Raw genomic sequence first — 15,141 nt, 5'->3', positions numbered from 1 at the left:
CTGCTGGAAATTAACCCCAATAAACTTTGCATTGCTTGCACTTCGGACTTCGGGTCTGCTTTCCGTCTGCATGACAAGAACCAGGGGAGGGAGCGAAGGGAAAACCTTCTAACACAGATCAACAAGGGTGATCCCTGTCTTCAACTTACGTTGGAGGATAATTGAGCGATGTTGGTTATGCGGGAAGTGACTCAAAATGGTTCTTGCTGTGGCCAGGTCACAAAACACAGGTCAGGGCTGTGATCCAGACCGAAAAGATCTGGATTGCTTTGGATCATCGAGCAGGTGGAGGACTTTGAGGGAGACCCATTCTGTGATCTGTTCCCCGGTTGCGTCATTTGAGCAGTATCCCCAGTCTTCATGATGGCTGTTAAAGTTGCCTACGTAGATGGCTGGATGAGGAAGGGAAGTGTAGTGGTCCATCACTCTCAAGTGGGGATGAAGGCCACTACGCCTTGCTATTTTAGGCAACAATCCTGAGGCTCGGGCCTCACTGCTGTGGCCGAGCCGTATGCAGTCTGGGTTCTGTAGCGACCTAGCAGAGGTAAATCAGCAGGACAGTCTGGTGCTCTCGCCCACCCAGGCAAGGTGAAGCAGTGAGCAGTATTTAGCTCGCAGCCTCTTGGCTGGGACAGAAAGCAGTTACGAGTTCAGCAGAGCAGGGAGCAGGCTTTAGTCTCAGCTTGTAGGCTAAGGCCGCCAGCAAACACACAGTCTAGGCTCTGGCAGGGGTGAGCGCTCTAACAGTCTAGGGATTCAGGCAGGGGTGAGCACCAACACAGTCTAGGGGCTCAGGGAGAGGTAAGTACCAACACAGTCTAGCAGCCTAGCTTGGCAGACTGTAGACTTACACAGGCTTCCTGCCAATGGTCTCTCTAATTTTTTCCATATATGTGCGGAATGCATTTTGTTATGTGCACCATATCGAGGTAATGTGTGGCTGTGCGCCACCAACAGAAACAAAACACCTAGATATAATATATATTTTTAAAAAGTTACCATAGGGATAATTACTCCAGACAGGACAGGTTAGGCATTTTAGAACTCGCTATTCAAAGAATTAAATTTAAGCAAAAGAGGGAAATAAAAATTATGAAATGCATAGCCCAGTCAAAACACTAAAATAACACACTTTGAAAGAATAAGATTACAGAGAATATATGTGCATTGCAGGAAGTATCAAGAAGTAACAACAACAACACAAGTATGTGTTGGGAGGCGAGTGTGAAAGACAGAGTGTGTGTGTGTGTGTGAGTGAGAGAGAGAGAGACACACACACACACAGTGTGTGTGTGTGAGAGAGAGAGAGAAAGAGAGAGAGACGCACACTGTGTGTGTGTGTGTGAGAGAGAGAGAGACGCGCACAGTGTGTGTGTGTGTGTGTGTGTGTGTGTGTGTGTGTGTGTGTGTGAGAGAGAGACACAGTGTGTGTGTGTGTGAGGGTGAGAGAGACACAGTGTGTGTGTGTGTGAGGGTGAGAGAGACACACTGCCCCTTGAGGTAGATCACCACTCACCAGTCTGAGGCCTGAGACACAGCAGCAGCTGCCAGCAAACTCTTTCCCATGTCCCATTCCTGAGCCCTGTCGTATTCCCCGCCCTGCTCTGCAGAGATGGGGTACATGGGTGGGGGAAGGGGGACTCCCTGACATCAGTGTCTCTCCTCCCCCCGACTCTGCACAGCAAGCAGGAGGCTCCCGGGAGCCGCTGGCCAGGGGCTCCAAGGCAGAGGGCAGGAGCAGCGCAGCAGAGGGGGGAGGGACACCTGAAGTGTGTGGCACTTGATAGACTGCTGGGTGGCCGCGCAGCCAGAGGTCGGCACCTGGAGCCAGCACCTGCTGCTGTGTGACCAGGGCCAGGGGTCAGCACCCAGGGTTGGCCCTTGGGGTTCATGCCCACTGCTGCACAGCAGGGGTTAGGAGTAAGTGTCCTGGGCCAGCACCCACCGAAGCCTGCTGCTGTGCAACCGGGACTGGAGGTCAACGTCCAGGGCCAGCACCTGCCAGCGCCTGGGGTTGGTGTCTGCTGCTGCATGCCCAGAGCTGGGCATCTGCACCGGGGCTGGCGCCTGGGGCTGGGAATCGGTGCCTCTGGCCAGCACCCGCCAGAACCCAGAGTCGACATCCAGGAGCAGTGCCCAGGGTCAGCAGCCAGGGCTGGGGGTAGGAGCGCATGGCCAGGGGTTGGCTGCCACCGGGGTTTGGGGCTGCGCTTGGGGTCCATGTGTTAGTGTACCTAGACCCACTGAGCCAGGGTACTAGGACTGTGCTCGTTGACAATAAACCTGCCCAAGTGCCTTCGCTACTGAACCGAGTCTGTGGTCTTCTTGGGCAGTTCGACTGGAGTCTGCTGTACTGGCTGCCAGGCCAGAGCCGGTGCAGCACACAGAGAGAACACGTACGCAGCCAACAACTGACAACAGCTCCTACCCATACCTTCCATCGTGGGAGAAGGACTTAGCTACCATTCTCCTACCTGTATCTTTAACTACTGGGCTGCAACAAGATTTTTTTTCCCTTCAAATCTGACAGGCTTGGTGCATGGTATTGCCATGGAGCACACACAACAGCATGCCCTAAAACTCTGCAACCTACCATGGACAAGGGTTGGCGGCTCAGACAGACACTTTTCCCATCACACAGCAAGTGACAGTAAAAAGCTGGTGTGCTCTAAAAATCCCCCCAGTCTGCAGGACATGCTGCAATGTGCAAGTTATCTGATTGTTCTGTTCCTCTTTGCTATCCTACATTAACACAGCCTTCGGCAAGTAAGGTGAAGCACACGAAGACCAACCAAAGCCCCCTTTACCTCTGAAGGCTGGTTCTGTAGCGGGCCTCTCTATTGCCAATGTTGCGAACCAGCAGAGTTTTCTGAGTACTGTACTTGACGGGGCAGGTGGAGAAGTTCAGCTGGTCAGGGAAGTCCAGTATTGCCCGAGCCCCTATAGCTCGGATAGGCACAATAAACTTTTCTCTTTCTGTGATGCAGGTTACCTGGTGGATGTAATCCTACAGGGAAATAACACACACATCGGTCTGGTAAACTCAGGCATCATTCCCACAAGAAAGTGAGCAACAGAAGGGATCCAACTGGCTTCATGGACAACAGAATCCACAGTTACAAGCAGGGAGAGTGAGCAAGTGGTATCTCCCAGCTGAATGAGGTCAGCGTGTTTCGGTGGGATTCCCAGCTGACCCAGTGATGGACTACACCGTCACTGTTAGGGCCCTGGGTCTGGGCCCGGTGGAGTCGGGCAGGCCTGGGCCCCCCTACCCAGGCCGTTACCCCCCTGGGGGTGGCCCCCACCTTTCCCCACCATATTGACTCTGCCCTGTGTCCAAAGGCCACCATATTGACTCTGGCCATTAGGCCATGCTGCCCTGTGTCTGAGAGCCGCCATATTGACTCTCGCCATTAGGCTGTAACCCCGGCCTCTGGGCCGTACTGTGGTCTCTCCAAGGGCCACCAGGGAAAGTAACCGTGGTTATATCACTGTCCTGCCCTGCCCCAAAGGGGGATGGGTGTGCATACACCGCGACAGGTCTGCTGAGACTCAGACATCCAGAGATGCCAGCAACGTTAAGGTTCCTTGTTGAGGGTTTGAGACCCAGAAGATAATTGGGTTTTGAGGAGAAACAGATAATGGCTGAAAGTCCAGGCTAGTGTTGGGGAGATCAGGTGATTGTCTTTGAAGGGAAGAAGGAGAAGGGAAATGGAATACTAAAGAGCAGCAGTGCTAAGGAAGATTATCAGTTTGTTAGAGGAAAAGAGTTCAGGTTTCATCTGAGTCCCATTTTCTCTAACCCATGCACCTATCTACAATCACACCATTATGGAAGCCTCCAATTAACAGTTTAAAAACAAAATGGTCTGACATTATGCATTTAAAATATTTACATTACATTATGTAATATAATATGACAGGCTATTCTAATGGCTTTCAATTCCAGTGGTATGACTTATTTGTCAGTTTGCAAATGAGCCAAACATTCCAAATAATACACTTTATTTCACTGTACCCAAACATTCAGGAAGACTCAACGACTAAGCAATTGTGATAAAAATATCTGATACTCCTATTTCGATACACTGTGAAAAGGAATAATTCCATGCACTGGATTATAGGGATCACAAGTGAAACCTCAGAGTTTGCCAGAAATTACCAGAGCCTGTTCTGTTCATTACAGCAGCTGACTAGCAAAGCCAGTATAAAGAAGTAGTTGTGCTGAGATGGTAATCCCAGTGACAGGGGTATCCCAGTCATTCCAATTTGGTTGGATCAGGTCTTTAGCAAGGTTGGCAGCTATCACTTTCTTTGTATAGACAAATGCATGTTCCTGATAATGTAGCCATGTGTATATTTCATCATCCTGTAAAGATCAGCCAGTCTCCAAAGAAACACCAAACAAGGTGAGCACAATAATTCTGGTGTTGAGTTGGGGGGCGGGGGAAGACAACGATTTGAGGTTTTATTAGTTCAAAAGTGGGATGAATTGGACAAGCCAATGATCGAACAGTGAGAGCCAACCCTGCTGCAAATCAGAGATGCTCAGTCTTCTCCCAGACTGCTCTGTCAACACATGCCAATCACAGCAAACCGAACTGTGGGACTCTAAGGCCTTGGCTTTTTCAGAACAGAGCTGGACAATCCCGCCCAGCTGAGTGGTGGTTTGGAGACCTGGAAAAACACAGCTGGGACCAGAATCAAACCAGCAAAATCATTCTACTATACACTGAACAGATTTTAGCTTAGCCTCCAGAGCTAAAGACTTTGTGTACTGAGGTAAAATCTTGGTCCCACTAAAACCAATGGCACAATTGGCAATTGGCCCTACCTCCCAACTATCTTCTGTTCTTAACCTGAAGAACTCTGTAATATGAGGAATGAAAACCAAGGTTGCTCTAAGAAACAATAGTCTAAATTGATAGACAAGCCTGCATCTTCTTAATAATTCCGCCATTACCTAGCATTTCTATAGCACTTTTCATCAGGAGATCTCAAAGGACTTTAAAAAGGAGATCAGTATCATTATACTAACTTTACAGATGGGGAAACTGAGGAACAGAGAGGGGAAGTGACTTGCCCAAGATTACTCAGCAGGCCAATGGCAGAGCTAAGACAAGAACCCACATCTCAAATTGAAGTTAGTGTTGTGCTTTATCCACTAGGCCACACTACCTACTCATTTATCATCGTGGTGCTCTTTCATGGGTACTTAGAAATCAGTGAAAACTGTCTCCTTGCTACTACTTCTGTTAAATAAATGGCCCCAGGGTTTTAACTTAGACACGTTTCTAATGCAGCAACAATCTTTCCTAACACTATATTACCCAGCATATGGAATTTACTTCTTGTTACTATCACCTGAATGACATATTTCTTCTTAGTGGTGCTGTTTTTTCCAGGTGCTGTCTAGTGTAAGATAAACCCAGGCACACAGACACATGAACAGGTTTAGAAATATTTTATTACCAGAGCTGCAGCAGCTAATAGTTTGTGCATTTTCGTGGCTCTCGTGTCACATGGACTGCCAGCTCAGATGGGATTCTCAGGTTACAACAAAAGACACTGTTACATTCAGCATCAGAAAATTGTTTTTTAGAAACAAATTTCAAGTATTCAAGCTGCAAATTTCAGGGGGATTTACTCTCTCCATACATGGAAAGATAAAGAAACAGAACATTAGCTGTGATGCAGTTCTGCACATTCACCTGCACCAATCCTCCCTGAATAATTTTGCACTTAATCTGCAGTCTTACCGTCTAATAAAAAGAAACCTTCTAATAAAATGAAATGCTAAGGGTAGCCAGTGTGAATTCACTGCACCTGTTAGCTGGGTACTTGGTATTCCTGACTATTTATATCCTCAGGAAGCTGTATTAGCACATGACAGAAAAATGTACATCGTATTATCATTTTGGACATGCTGATATAACCAGGGCGTTGTAAACCCAATTGGAAGGTGAATGCCTTAGGCCTGGTCTACACTAGTCTGTTATTTCGAAATTAAACGAGTTAATTAAAAACAAAAAGATTCCGTCCACACAACCAAACCGGTTTTTAAGATTTAAAGGGCTCTTTAATCCGATTTCTGTACTCCACCTCAGCAAGTGGAGTAGCACTTAAATCGAGATCACAATCCCGGGTTAAAGGATTGTGGACGCAATTCGGCGTTATTGGCCTCCGGGAGCTATCCCAGAATGCTCCCTTGTGACTGCTCTGGACAACACTCTCAACTCCAATGCACCAGCCAGGTGGGCAGGAAAAGCCCAGGGAACTTTTGAATTTCATTTCCTGTTTGGTCACCATCAGCACAGGTGACCATCAGCACAGTCCATCATCACAGGCGACCATGCAGAGTCCATCATCACAAGAGATCACGCAGTCCCAGATTCGCAGACAAGCTCCAGCATGGTCTGAACGGGAGGTACTGGATCTCATCGCATGTTGGGGAGATGAGTCTGTTATGGCAGAACTACGTTCCAATATATACAGCAAAAACAAAGAGCAGTTCTCTTAGCGAGCTACAAGCAACAAGGAATGGGGTTCTGACACTGGCCAGGCGGCAGTAAGAGGGAACTGGAGCGGCATCAACCCGCACAGCCTCTTAAAGCCTTGGACATGTCACATGGTGGACACACAACACACGTGCAGGTCAACAGACACTACAATGAACAGTTCCAGCTCCGGCGCATGGCACGCATGAGCACCTGCATTTGGAATCCACATAGGGACCATCACTTGAAGAACAATTGTTTCAGGAGCTCTGCAATCTAAGGCTTCATTACTGCACCGGTTTGATTTGCATGTTTTCATTTCATAATGGCATGTCTGATCACTACCCAGCTGGCTCTCGTCTGTCAGTTTAACTATATGATTGAGTACAAATACTGCATGAGTTATTTCCTGATTATAGCTTCTGTGATATATGGGGCGGGGAGGAGTAGCTCCCTTTTGTGGACCCCTAGCCAGCCAGTTAGCTGTGGAATCCCTCTTGGTGGTTGTTCTCTACTCGCTTTACCTGTAAAGGGTTAACAAGCCCACAGGTAAAATGAAAGGAGTAGGCACCTAACCAAAAGAGCCAATGGGAAGGCTTGAACTTTTTAAAATTGGGAAAAAACTTCCCTTTGTGTGTGTGTTGTGGTTCTCTGGGAAAGAGGGGAACGGGGAGCAGTGATGCTGTAAGAAGCTGAAAGCCAGGCATGAAAAACCATCAGATCATACCTAGAGATTGCTTATCTGAAACCCCAGATGTGTAAGTAAATTAGGGAATGTCTAGAAAGACATGATTAGGTTTATTTCTGTTTATTTCTTATTGGCTTGTGGACTCCTCTGTGCTAACCCCAAATGCTTCTGTTTTGCTTGTAACCTTTAAGCTGGACCTCAAGAAGGTTATTCTTGATATTTAATTATTGTTAGTGGGTTTTTTAAATCTAGCAAAAGCCTAAGTTCCAGATGTATTTTCTTTCTTTTTGTTTTTAATAAAATTTACCTCTTTTAAGAACAGGATTGGATTTTTGTGTCCTAAGAGGTTTGTGCACGTGTTGTTTAATTAGCTGGTGGCAACAGCTGATTTCCTTTGTTTTCTTTCTCAGCTCTTCCCCCCCGGGGGGGAGGGGGTGTGAAAGGGCTTGACGGTACCCCATAGGAAGGAATTCCCAAGTGCACCTTTCTGGTTTCAAAGGTGGTTTTTGCACTTGGATGGTGGTAGTATCTATCCATCCAAGGTCAGAGAGAAGCTGTAACCTTGGGAGTTTAATACAAGCCTGGAGTGGCCAGTAATAATTTTTAAAATCCTTGCAGGCCCCCACCTTCTGCACTCGAAGTGCCAGAGTGGGGAATCAACCTTGACAGCTGCAAAGAACATCACCAGGTCCACTTCAATGTAATTAAAAGTCAAGCAAGAATGCAGAGGAACCACTGGGCCCCGGAGGCAGGACTGTGCAATACTGGAAAATAGTGCAGAGACTCTGGAGATCTCATAAATACCCCATGACAGTTCTGCTGAGAACTCTCAATTCACAGAGAACTCTGCAATTAGGGACTATGTTTTTCTTGTCCTTGATAAGGGGATAATTTGGTCTCAACTCAATTTTACAGAAAGACATTCCTCGAAGTGAACCTGAGTGCTTCCCTCAGGAACCCTGCCCCTGAAGACATGCTACAAATGGCTTCAATATGCTACAAAACATCTCTAACAGGCTGGACTGAATTTTAAAAGGACTTAATTCTGCTAATTCAATAACTCATTGTCCTGTCATAGTTCATATTAATCAACAAGCATCACTTCAGTCATCACTGGCGGCAGTAATGAAATTTGCAAACTCTCCCGTCTAAGCTGGTATTGCCTGAAAAATGTGGCATTGTTATGGTGCAAAGAGTAGGAGTGGAAGATTGAATAAACTGTGCTGTAAAATGGTTTTATGTGCCTCTTGCTTTCCCTTTCATTGGACTTTAGCATAATCTATTAATAATCCGGAAAGACACATAGAAAACGTGAAGATTCCTGTCCGTTGTTTATTTGCACATCAGCTCGGCAAAGGTTTCCAATGTCAGACAGAAATACAAGAGCTCCCTGGAACACTTTACAGAACAAGAACACCCACATTAAACAAACCAAGCCATAAAACACAACAGTATCAATTAGAAGCAGTTAGAGGAATGAACTGGAATTGTTACCAAGTGGAAAGATTTGCATTTCATATTTACAAAGCAAATGCCAATAAACAAAGATACATATCAGCTATTTATTTATGTACTGACTGCCCAGTTGTGTGGCAGACCCAGAGGGCTAAGAGATAATATGAAAATGCTCATTTCTCAGGAAGAAGCTGCATGGCGCATGGCATTCCAGCCACTGACAGCACCCAAATTCCTTTTCTTTAGAACACACAGGCCCTGATCCTGCACTGTGCTATACCTCTGTAAATCAGGAGTACCACGCTTAACCAAGAGTCACAGATGCATATGCCCAATGTATGGAAACTGAACTTTTATTATCATAAAGTGGGATAATTCAGTGCTTGTCCCTGTAATCCCTCTTCAGGCATATCACTTAAACGTGTGTGTGTGTGTGTGTGTGTGTGTGTGTGTGTGTGTGTGTGTGTGTGTGCGCGCGTGCGCGGGTGCGCGCGCATGTGCTGAAACAAGTGATATGCCTCAAGAGGGATTACAGGGACAAGCACTGAATATATACTGTATATACACATATACATATATATATTACACACATAAATACATACACACACACAAACAAACAGGTACCTACATTTTGTCCTAGTGGCAAAATGTAGGTACCTCACAAAACTAAGTGATTGGGCAACAAAATGGCAAATGAAATTTAATGTGGATAAATGCAAAGTAATATACACTGGAAAAAATAACCCCAACTATACATGCAATATGAGGGGGGCTAATTTAGCTACAACAAATCGGGGAAAAGATCTTGGAGTCATCGTGGACAGTTCTCTGAAGATGTCCACGCAGTGCGCAGAGGCGGTCAAAAAAGCAAACAGGATGTTAGGAATCATTAAAAAGGGGATAGAGAATAAGACTGAGAATATATTATTGCCCTTATATAAATCCATGGTACGCCCACAACTTGAATACTGTGTGCAGATGTGGTCTCCTCATCTCAAAAAAGATCTACTGGCACTAGAAAAGGTTCAGAGAAGGGCAACTAAAATGATTAGGGGTTTGGAACGGGTCCCATATGAGGAGAGATTAAAGAGGCTAGGACTTTTCAGCTTAGAAAAGAGGAGACTAAGGGGGGATATGATAGAGGTGTATAAAATCATGAGTGATGTGGAGAAAGTAGATAAGGAAAAGTTATTTACTTATTCCCATAATACAAGAACTAGGGGTCACCACATGAAATTAATGGGCAGCAGGTTTAAAACAAATAAAAGGAAGTTCTTCTTCACACAGCGCACAGTCAACTTGTGGAACTCCTTGCCTGAGGAGATTGTGAAGGCTAGGACTATAACAGCGTTTAAAAGAGAACTGGATAAATTCACTGAGGTTAAGTCCACTAATGGCTATTCGCCAGGATGAGTAAGGAATGGTGTCCCTAGCCTCTGTTTGTCAGAGGATGGAGATGGACGACAGGAGAGAGATCACTTGATCATTACCTGTTAGGTTCACGCCCTCTGGGACACCTGGCATTGGCCACTGTCAGTAGACAGGATACTGGGCTAGATGGATTATTGATCTGACCCAGTACGGCCGTTCTTATGTTGGCATAATTTACATACTAATTTACTGAAGTATTTCAGCATCAAGAAGGTTCCCCTATTTAAAAAAGGATTCTAGTGGCATGATCCTGCTCCCACAAGATCAACCATGGGAGCACAGGTGGGCCATACATTAGTACGTACAAAGTACAAAGCCTAAGATGCATGCATCAGTGTTACTTTGCATACAAACAACTGCAAGCACAATGCAGATGGCTTTCAAAATATCACTCTAAGGACCATTTTTCATATTTGTAACATTAGGACCTGGTGAATCGGGCTGAACCCTGTAGGGATTTAAGGTTCTGGGTTTGATTTATAAAGCCCTAAATAACATGGGTCCTTTCTACTTGAGAGACCACCTTGGGAGCCTAAGTCACTTGGGCACGCTTGAAAATTTCCCCCCATACCAACATAGTTTTACTGCAAACATTAATGACTTTCAATAACTTCTCAGTCCTGTCAGAGGAAAATTGATTATTTCACAGACTCATGTTGCTGGGGAATACGATCCAGATCATGGGGATTTTCATTTATTACACCATTCCATTTCCAAACATTACAAAAAAGGAACACAATGAAACCAAAACCTACCAACAAACGAAAGAAAAGAAATCAACTGTGTCCAAAGAGAGGACCAAACTCCTCAGCTCTCTTAGTGCACCAACACTGGCTAGTACAAAGCTATTCCTAACCTTGCCATTTCAAGACAGATTAAATGAAGGCCGGCACTAGCACTAGGATGCTGTAAAAAATGTGCTCTGCATTTCTTTAAGCATCAACCTGCCATGCATCTGACCCTTCCCAGCTGCGACATCTTCTTCTGCCCCAACAAGCCGCATGATCACAGTAACGAAGGATCACTACTAGCACAGCAATGTTATTTGTACACTCTCCGCAAAGCAATAGGGGGGAGGGCTAGCTCAGTGGTTTGAGCATTGGCCTGCTAAACCCAGGGTTATGAGCTCAATCCTTGAGGGGGCCACTTAGGGATCTGGGGCAAAAATTGGTCCTGCTAGTGGAGGCAGGGGGCTGGACTTGATGACCTTTCAAGGTTCCTTCCAGTTCTAGGAGATTGGTATATCCCCAATTATTTTTTTTTTATTTAATGGCGTAGTAGCCTAGATACTATGGTGAGATGCCAGTAGGTAGACACAGATGCTGTTAGGTATCATTATGGTACAGGACTAAAGGAGGCAGCCAAACCAATATTAAAAATCTCTTCTTTATAACCTCCTACGATGCGAGAAACGCTGGGTTTGGGACACTGCATATGAGAGAGATAACATGGCAGTGGGAGAATGTATATGCCCATTTATTTCTGCACAGAATCTTTCAGATAGGAAATACCATTCAGCCCTTTGCAGCACACTGAGCCCCTTCTTAATGAAGAAAATCCAGAGCTCAGTTTGCCTGTGCCAAGCCGGCTCTCTGCCACACACGTAGCACTTCCTCTCCCTGATTGACAACTGGAATGTAAGCAGGCAAATGTCTGCAGGGGCAGCATATCTGTAAGGCCTAAAACCAGAGTTTTTAAAATCGTCTCCTTTTCCCCAGGCCAAAATGAGGAGAGGGAGAGATTAAGAATAGGTTTCCCTAATCTACTGCATTCCTACAGGTATAACTGAACAGCTGTGTATGTGTCTTCCCACTCATACATACAGATCCCATATAAAAAGGAGAAATGAACAGCAGCAATGTAATCCCAACTGTGGCCAATCAAATACCACAATTCCACGCTGCCCCCAGCCAGTTAGTCTAAAACAGTGGTTCTCAAACTGTGGCACATGGACTGCAATCAAGACATACACAGATTGGTTAAAAAAGACTTTAGGCCTAAAGAACTATCGAACTTGAGTGTCTCCATTTTTCGGTGTCCAACCTGAGACACCTTGAAGTGGCCAGATTTTCAGAAAGTGCTGAGCATCCCTCCACTGGAAATCAGGCCTCTTTCAAAGGTCCTATGTTGGGCCCCCAAAATCACTGATCACTTTTGAAAGTTTAGGCGCTGGTCTTTATAATTGGCTCAGTACGTCAGAATATGTACAGTCATGTAGAAAGCCGTACGTTTGACTGTATGGTGCATAATCTATCAGGAGTTACAGTCCAGCGGTTCTCAAACTTTTGTACTGGTGACCCCTTTCACACAACAAGCCACTGAGTGTGACCCCCCCTCCCCCTTATAAATTAAAAACACTTTTAAAATATTTAACACCATTATAAATGCTAGAGGCAAAGCGGGGGCTGACCCACCATGTAATAACCTCGTGCCCCCTGAGGGGTCATGACCCCCAGTTTGAGAACCCCTGAGTTACACCTTAAATCCCTTAGGGGTTGAAGGATGAAAAGAGCCCCCAAAATAGGTTGACAGATTACAGAACAACAGGCAAAGGGAATGTGCAGTCTGTTAAAGGATACCCGTCACCAAGGAGCAGTGGGTGCTCTACTGCTACTGCAGGAGGCCGGGTCCAGAGTAACGCCACTGAAATCAGAAAGGTTACTCTGGATTTACACCTGTTTTGTTGGCCAAAATCTAGCCCCTTGTGTGCATACTCTATGTTTAAAGGGCACGATCCTTTTAAGGGCGGCGATGTTACCTTGTTTTCCTCAGGAGTGAAGAGGATGCGGAAGGTAGACGCCATGCCTGGTGCTACTTTGTGACCCGCATCGTTGGGACTGATAACTCTGAAGTAAGGAGAGCTCTCCAGGATGACTTTCACCAACCGGGGAATCTGCAGGAGACATGTAAAATATAAGATTATGCAATCCGCACGGAAGGGCAAAGAGAAAGAAATCATCCTAGTCATCAAATGGGGATATTGATCCTTAGCCACCTTTGTAAAGCACTTTGTGATCTAAAGATGGAAAGTGCTCCCTAAAGGGTAAGTGCAATTAGTTTATTATAGGGGAAATGGAGAGACATTAAACTTTGTGATGTGCTGAGTTGAGTTGGCAGTGGGCCATCTATTCTATTCTATGTCGGCTCTTGCACTGCACTCATCACCACAGTACCTAAGCACCTTCCAGTACCTACTGAGCATCTGGGGCTAGGTTTGCGTGAACCTGCCCACATCTAAGGGCTCCTCCCGCAACCTAAGGAGAGGCACTACCAGACCCAGATCTCAAACAATTCTGGGGGGGGGAGAGGGGGGGCAACAAATGATAAGACAGGGACGAGAGTGAGGGTCAGAGGGTCAAAAGCAGGGAGTCAGAGGGGGACACCTTTCAGTAGTGCACTAAGCAACATGATTAACATTGTCACATGTTGTTTGTTCTCTCATCCTCTCCCCGAGGGGGGGAAGTGTGGGCAGTGGAATCTTTTACTGTGGTAAGGTTTTTCTGTTCCAAATAAAGATGCCACAAAGATGCAACTGGGCAAGCAAAAGGAAGTAGACAATCAAGGAATCCTCAGCATACACATAAGTAACTGGAGCTGTGAGAACAAAGGAGTTCATCTAGGGGTGAGGAGCAGAGGGAGAAGGAAGGGAGCAAAACAGCCTTGGGAAGGCACTGACTGACGGAGGAAGAACCACCCAAGAGGTGACAAAGGAACAGCTGAAGAGAATCAGAGGAGAAGAGTCACAAAAGCCCAGAGAGTGGGAAGCCTGAAGCAGAGAGTTAATAACTGTCCAAAGAAAGGTTGAGGTTACTTGGTTTCTCCTTGGGCACGCCAAGAAGGCTAACAGCATTTTGGGCTGTATAAGTAGGGGCATTGCCAGCAGATCCAGGGACGTGATCATTCCCCTCTATCTGGCTTTGGTGAGACCTCATCTGGAGTACTGTGTCCAGTTTTGGGCCCCACACTACAAGAAGGATGTGGAAAAATTGGAAAGAGTCCAGCGGAGGGCAACAAAAATGATTAGGGGGCTGGAGCACATGACTTATGAGGAGAGGCTGAGGGAACTGGGCTTATTTAGTCTGCAGAAGAGGAAAATGAGGGGGGATTGATAGCTGCTTTCAACTACCTGAAAGGGGGTTCCAAAGAGGATGGATCTAGACTGTTCTCAGTGGTACCAGATGACAGAACAAGGAGTAACGGTCTCACGTTGCAGTGGGGGAGGTTTAGGTTGGATATTAGGAAACACCATTTCACTGGGAGGGTGGTGAAGCCCTGGAATGGGTTACCTAGGGAGGTGGTGGAATCTCCTTCCTTAGAGGTTTTTAAGGTCAGGCTTGACAAAGCCCTGGCTGGGATGATTTAGTTGGGGATTGATCCTGCTTTGAGCAGGGGGTTGGACTAGATGACCTCCTGAGGTCCCTTCCAACCCTGATATTCTATGGTTCTGTGATCTGTTAATTCTGTCCTTTAGGGGGAATGCTATTTTAGTGTGTTTCCTGCCTCAGGCTATGTTACTGTCCTTGACTTGTATTCCAGTTTCATTATTAAAAACTGGCATGACTTCTTTCCGAAGATTCTGCTGGTTGGTAAGCTCATAACCAGACGGCAGTTAAAGCTCAGTGCAGCCAGATTCCCGAGTATCTTGTTAACCCACAGGAATCCTTGCATGGCATTTTGCAATGAGAGCTGCCCTTCATGATACTGGAAGCAAATAGAAAACAAACAGGGGTTTACTGGTACTGGCACAGCAAGCCTAAAGCATGAAATCTACCACTGAGAGAAACTCAAATGAAAAATGTTAACTGACAAGCTGGAAGAGCTTCACAAATATGCCACAAAATCCAATTCATATTTAGGAACATAGGGATTTCCACATGTGATCAGACCAGTAACCAGTCACTGATGGTCACCATCACTGTAAATGCAGATGATCCTGAATCCTTCAAATTATACCTTGAGGAAGTGAGTTCCAAAGGCTAACTGTAAATTGTGTCCAAAAGTCCTGTATAATCTATTATCTAATAAAGTGAATGTACAGAAGCATTTTCTGCAGAGCAAACAATGAAAGCC

At 45.8% G+C, this 15,141-nt stretch overlaps 1 protein-coding gene across 1 annotated transcript in view; it reads right to left on the bottom strand.

Annotated features, from left to right (window-relative positions):
* Positions 1-15,141, bottom strand: part of HYDIN (HYDIN axonemal central pair apparatus protein) — a 399,212-nt gene that overhangs the window by 341,807 nt on the left and 42,264 nt on the right. The window contains exons 6-7 of the mRNA XM_039503100.1: positions 12,830-12,964; positions 2,808-3,007 (exon numbers count right to left, since the gene is read on the bottom strand). Coding sequence (XP_039359034.1) covers positions 2,808-3,007; positions 12,830-12,964 — 335 coding nt within the window. The remainder of the gene's footprint in view (positions 1-2,807; positions 3,008-12,829; positions 12,965-15,141) is intronic.

Source organism: Mauremys reevesii, linkage group 16, assembly GCF_016161935.1.
Source record: "Mauremys reevesii isolate NIE-2019 linkage group 16, ASM1616193v1, whole genome shotgun sequence".
Taxonomy (NCBI): domain Eukaryota; kingdom Metazoa; phylum Chordata; order Testudines; family Geoemydidae; genus Mauremys; species Mauremys reevesii.
Note: the sequence above shows the minus strand (reverse complement) of the source record. Positions and strands in the feature narration are given on the sequence as shown.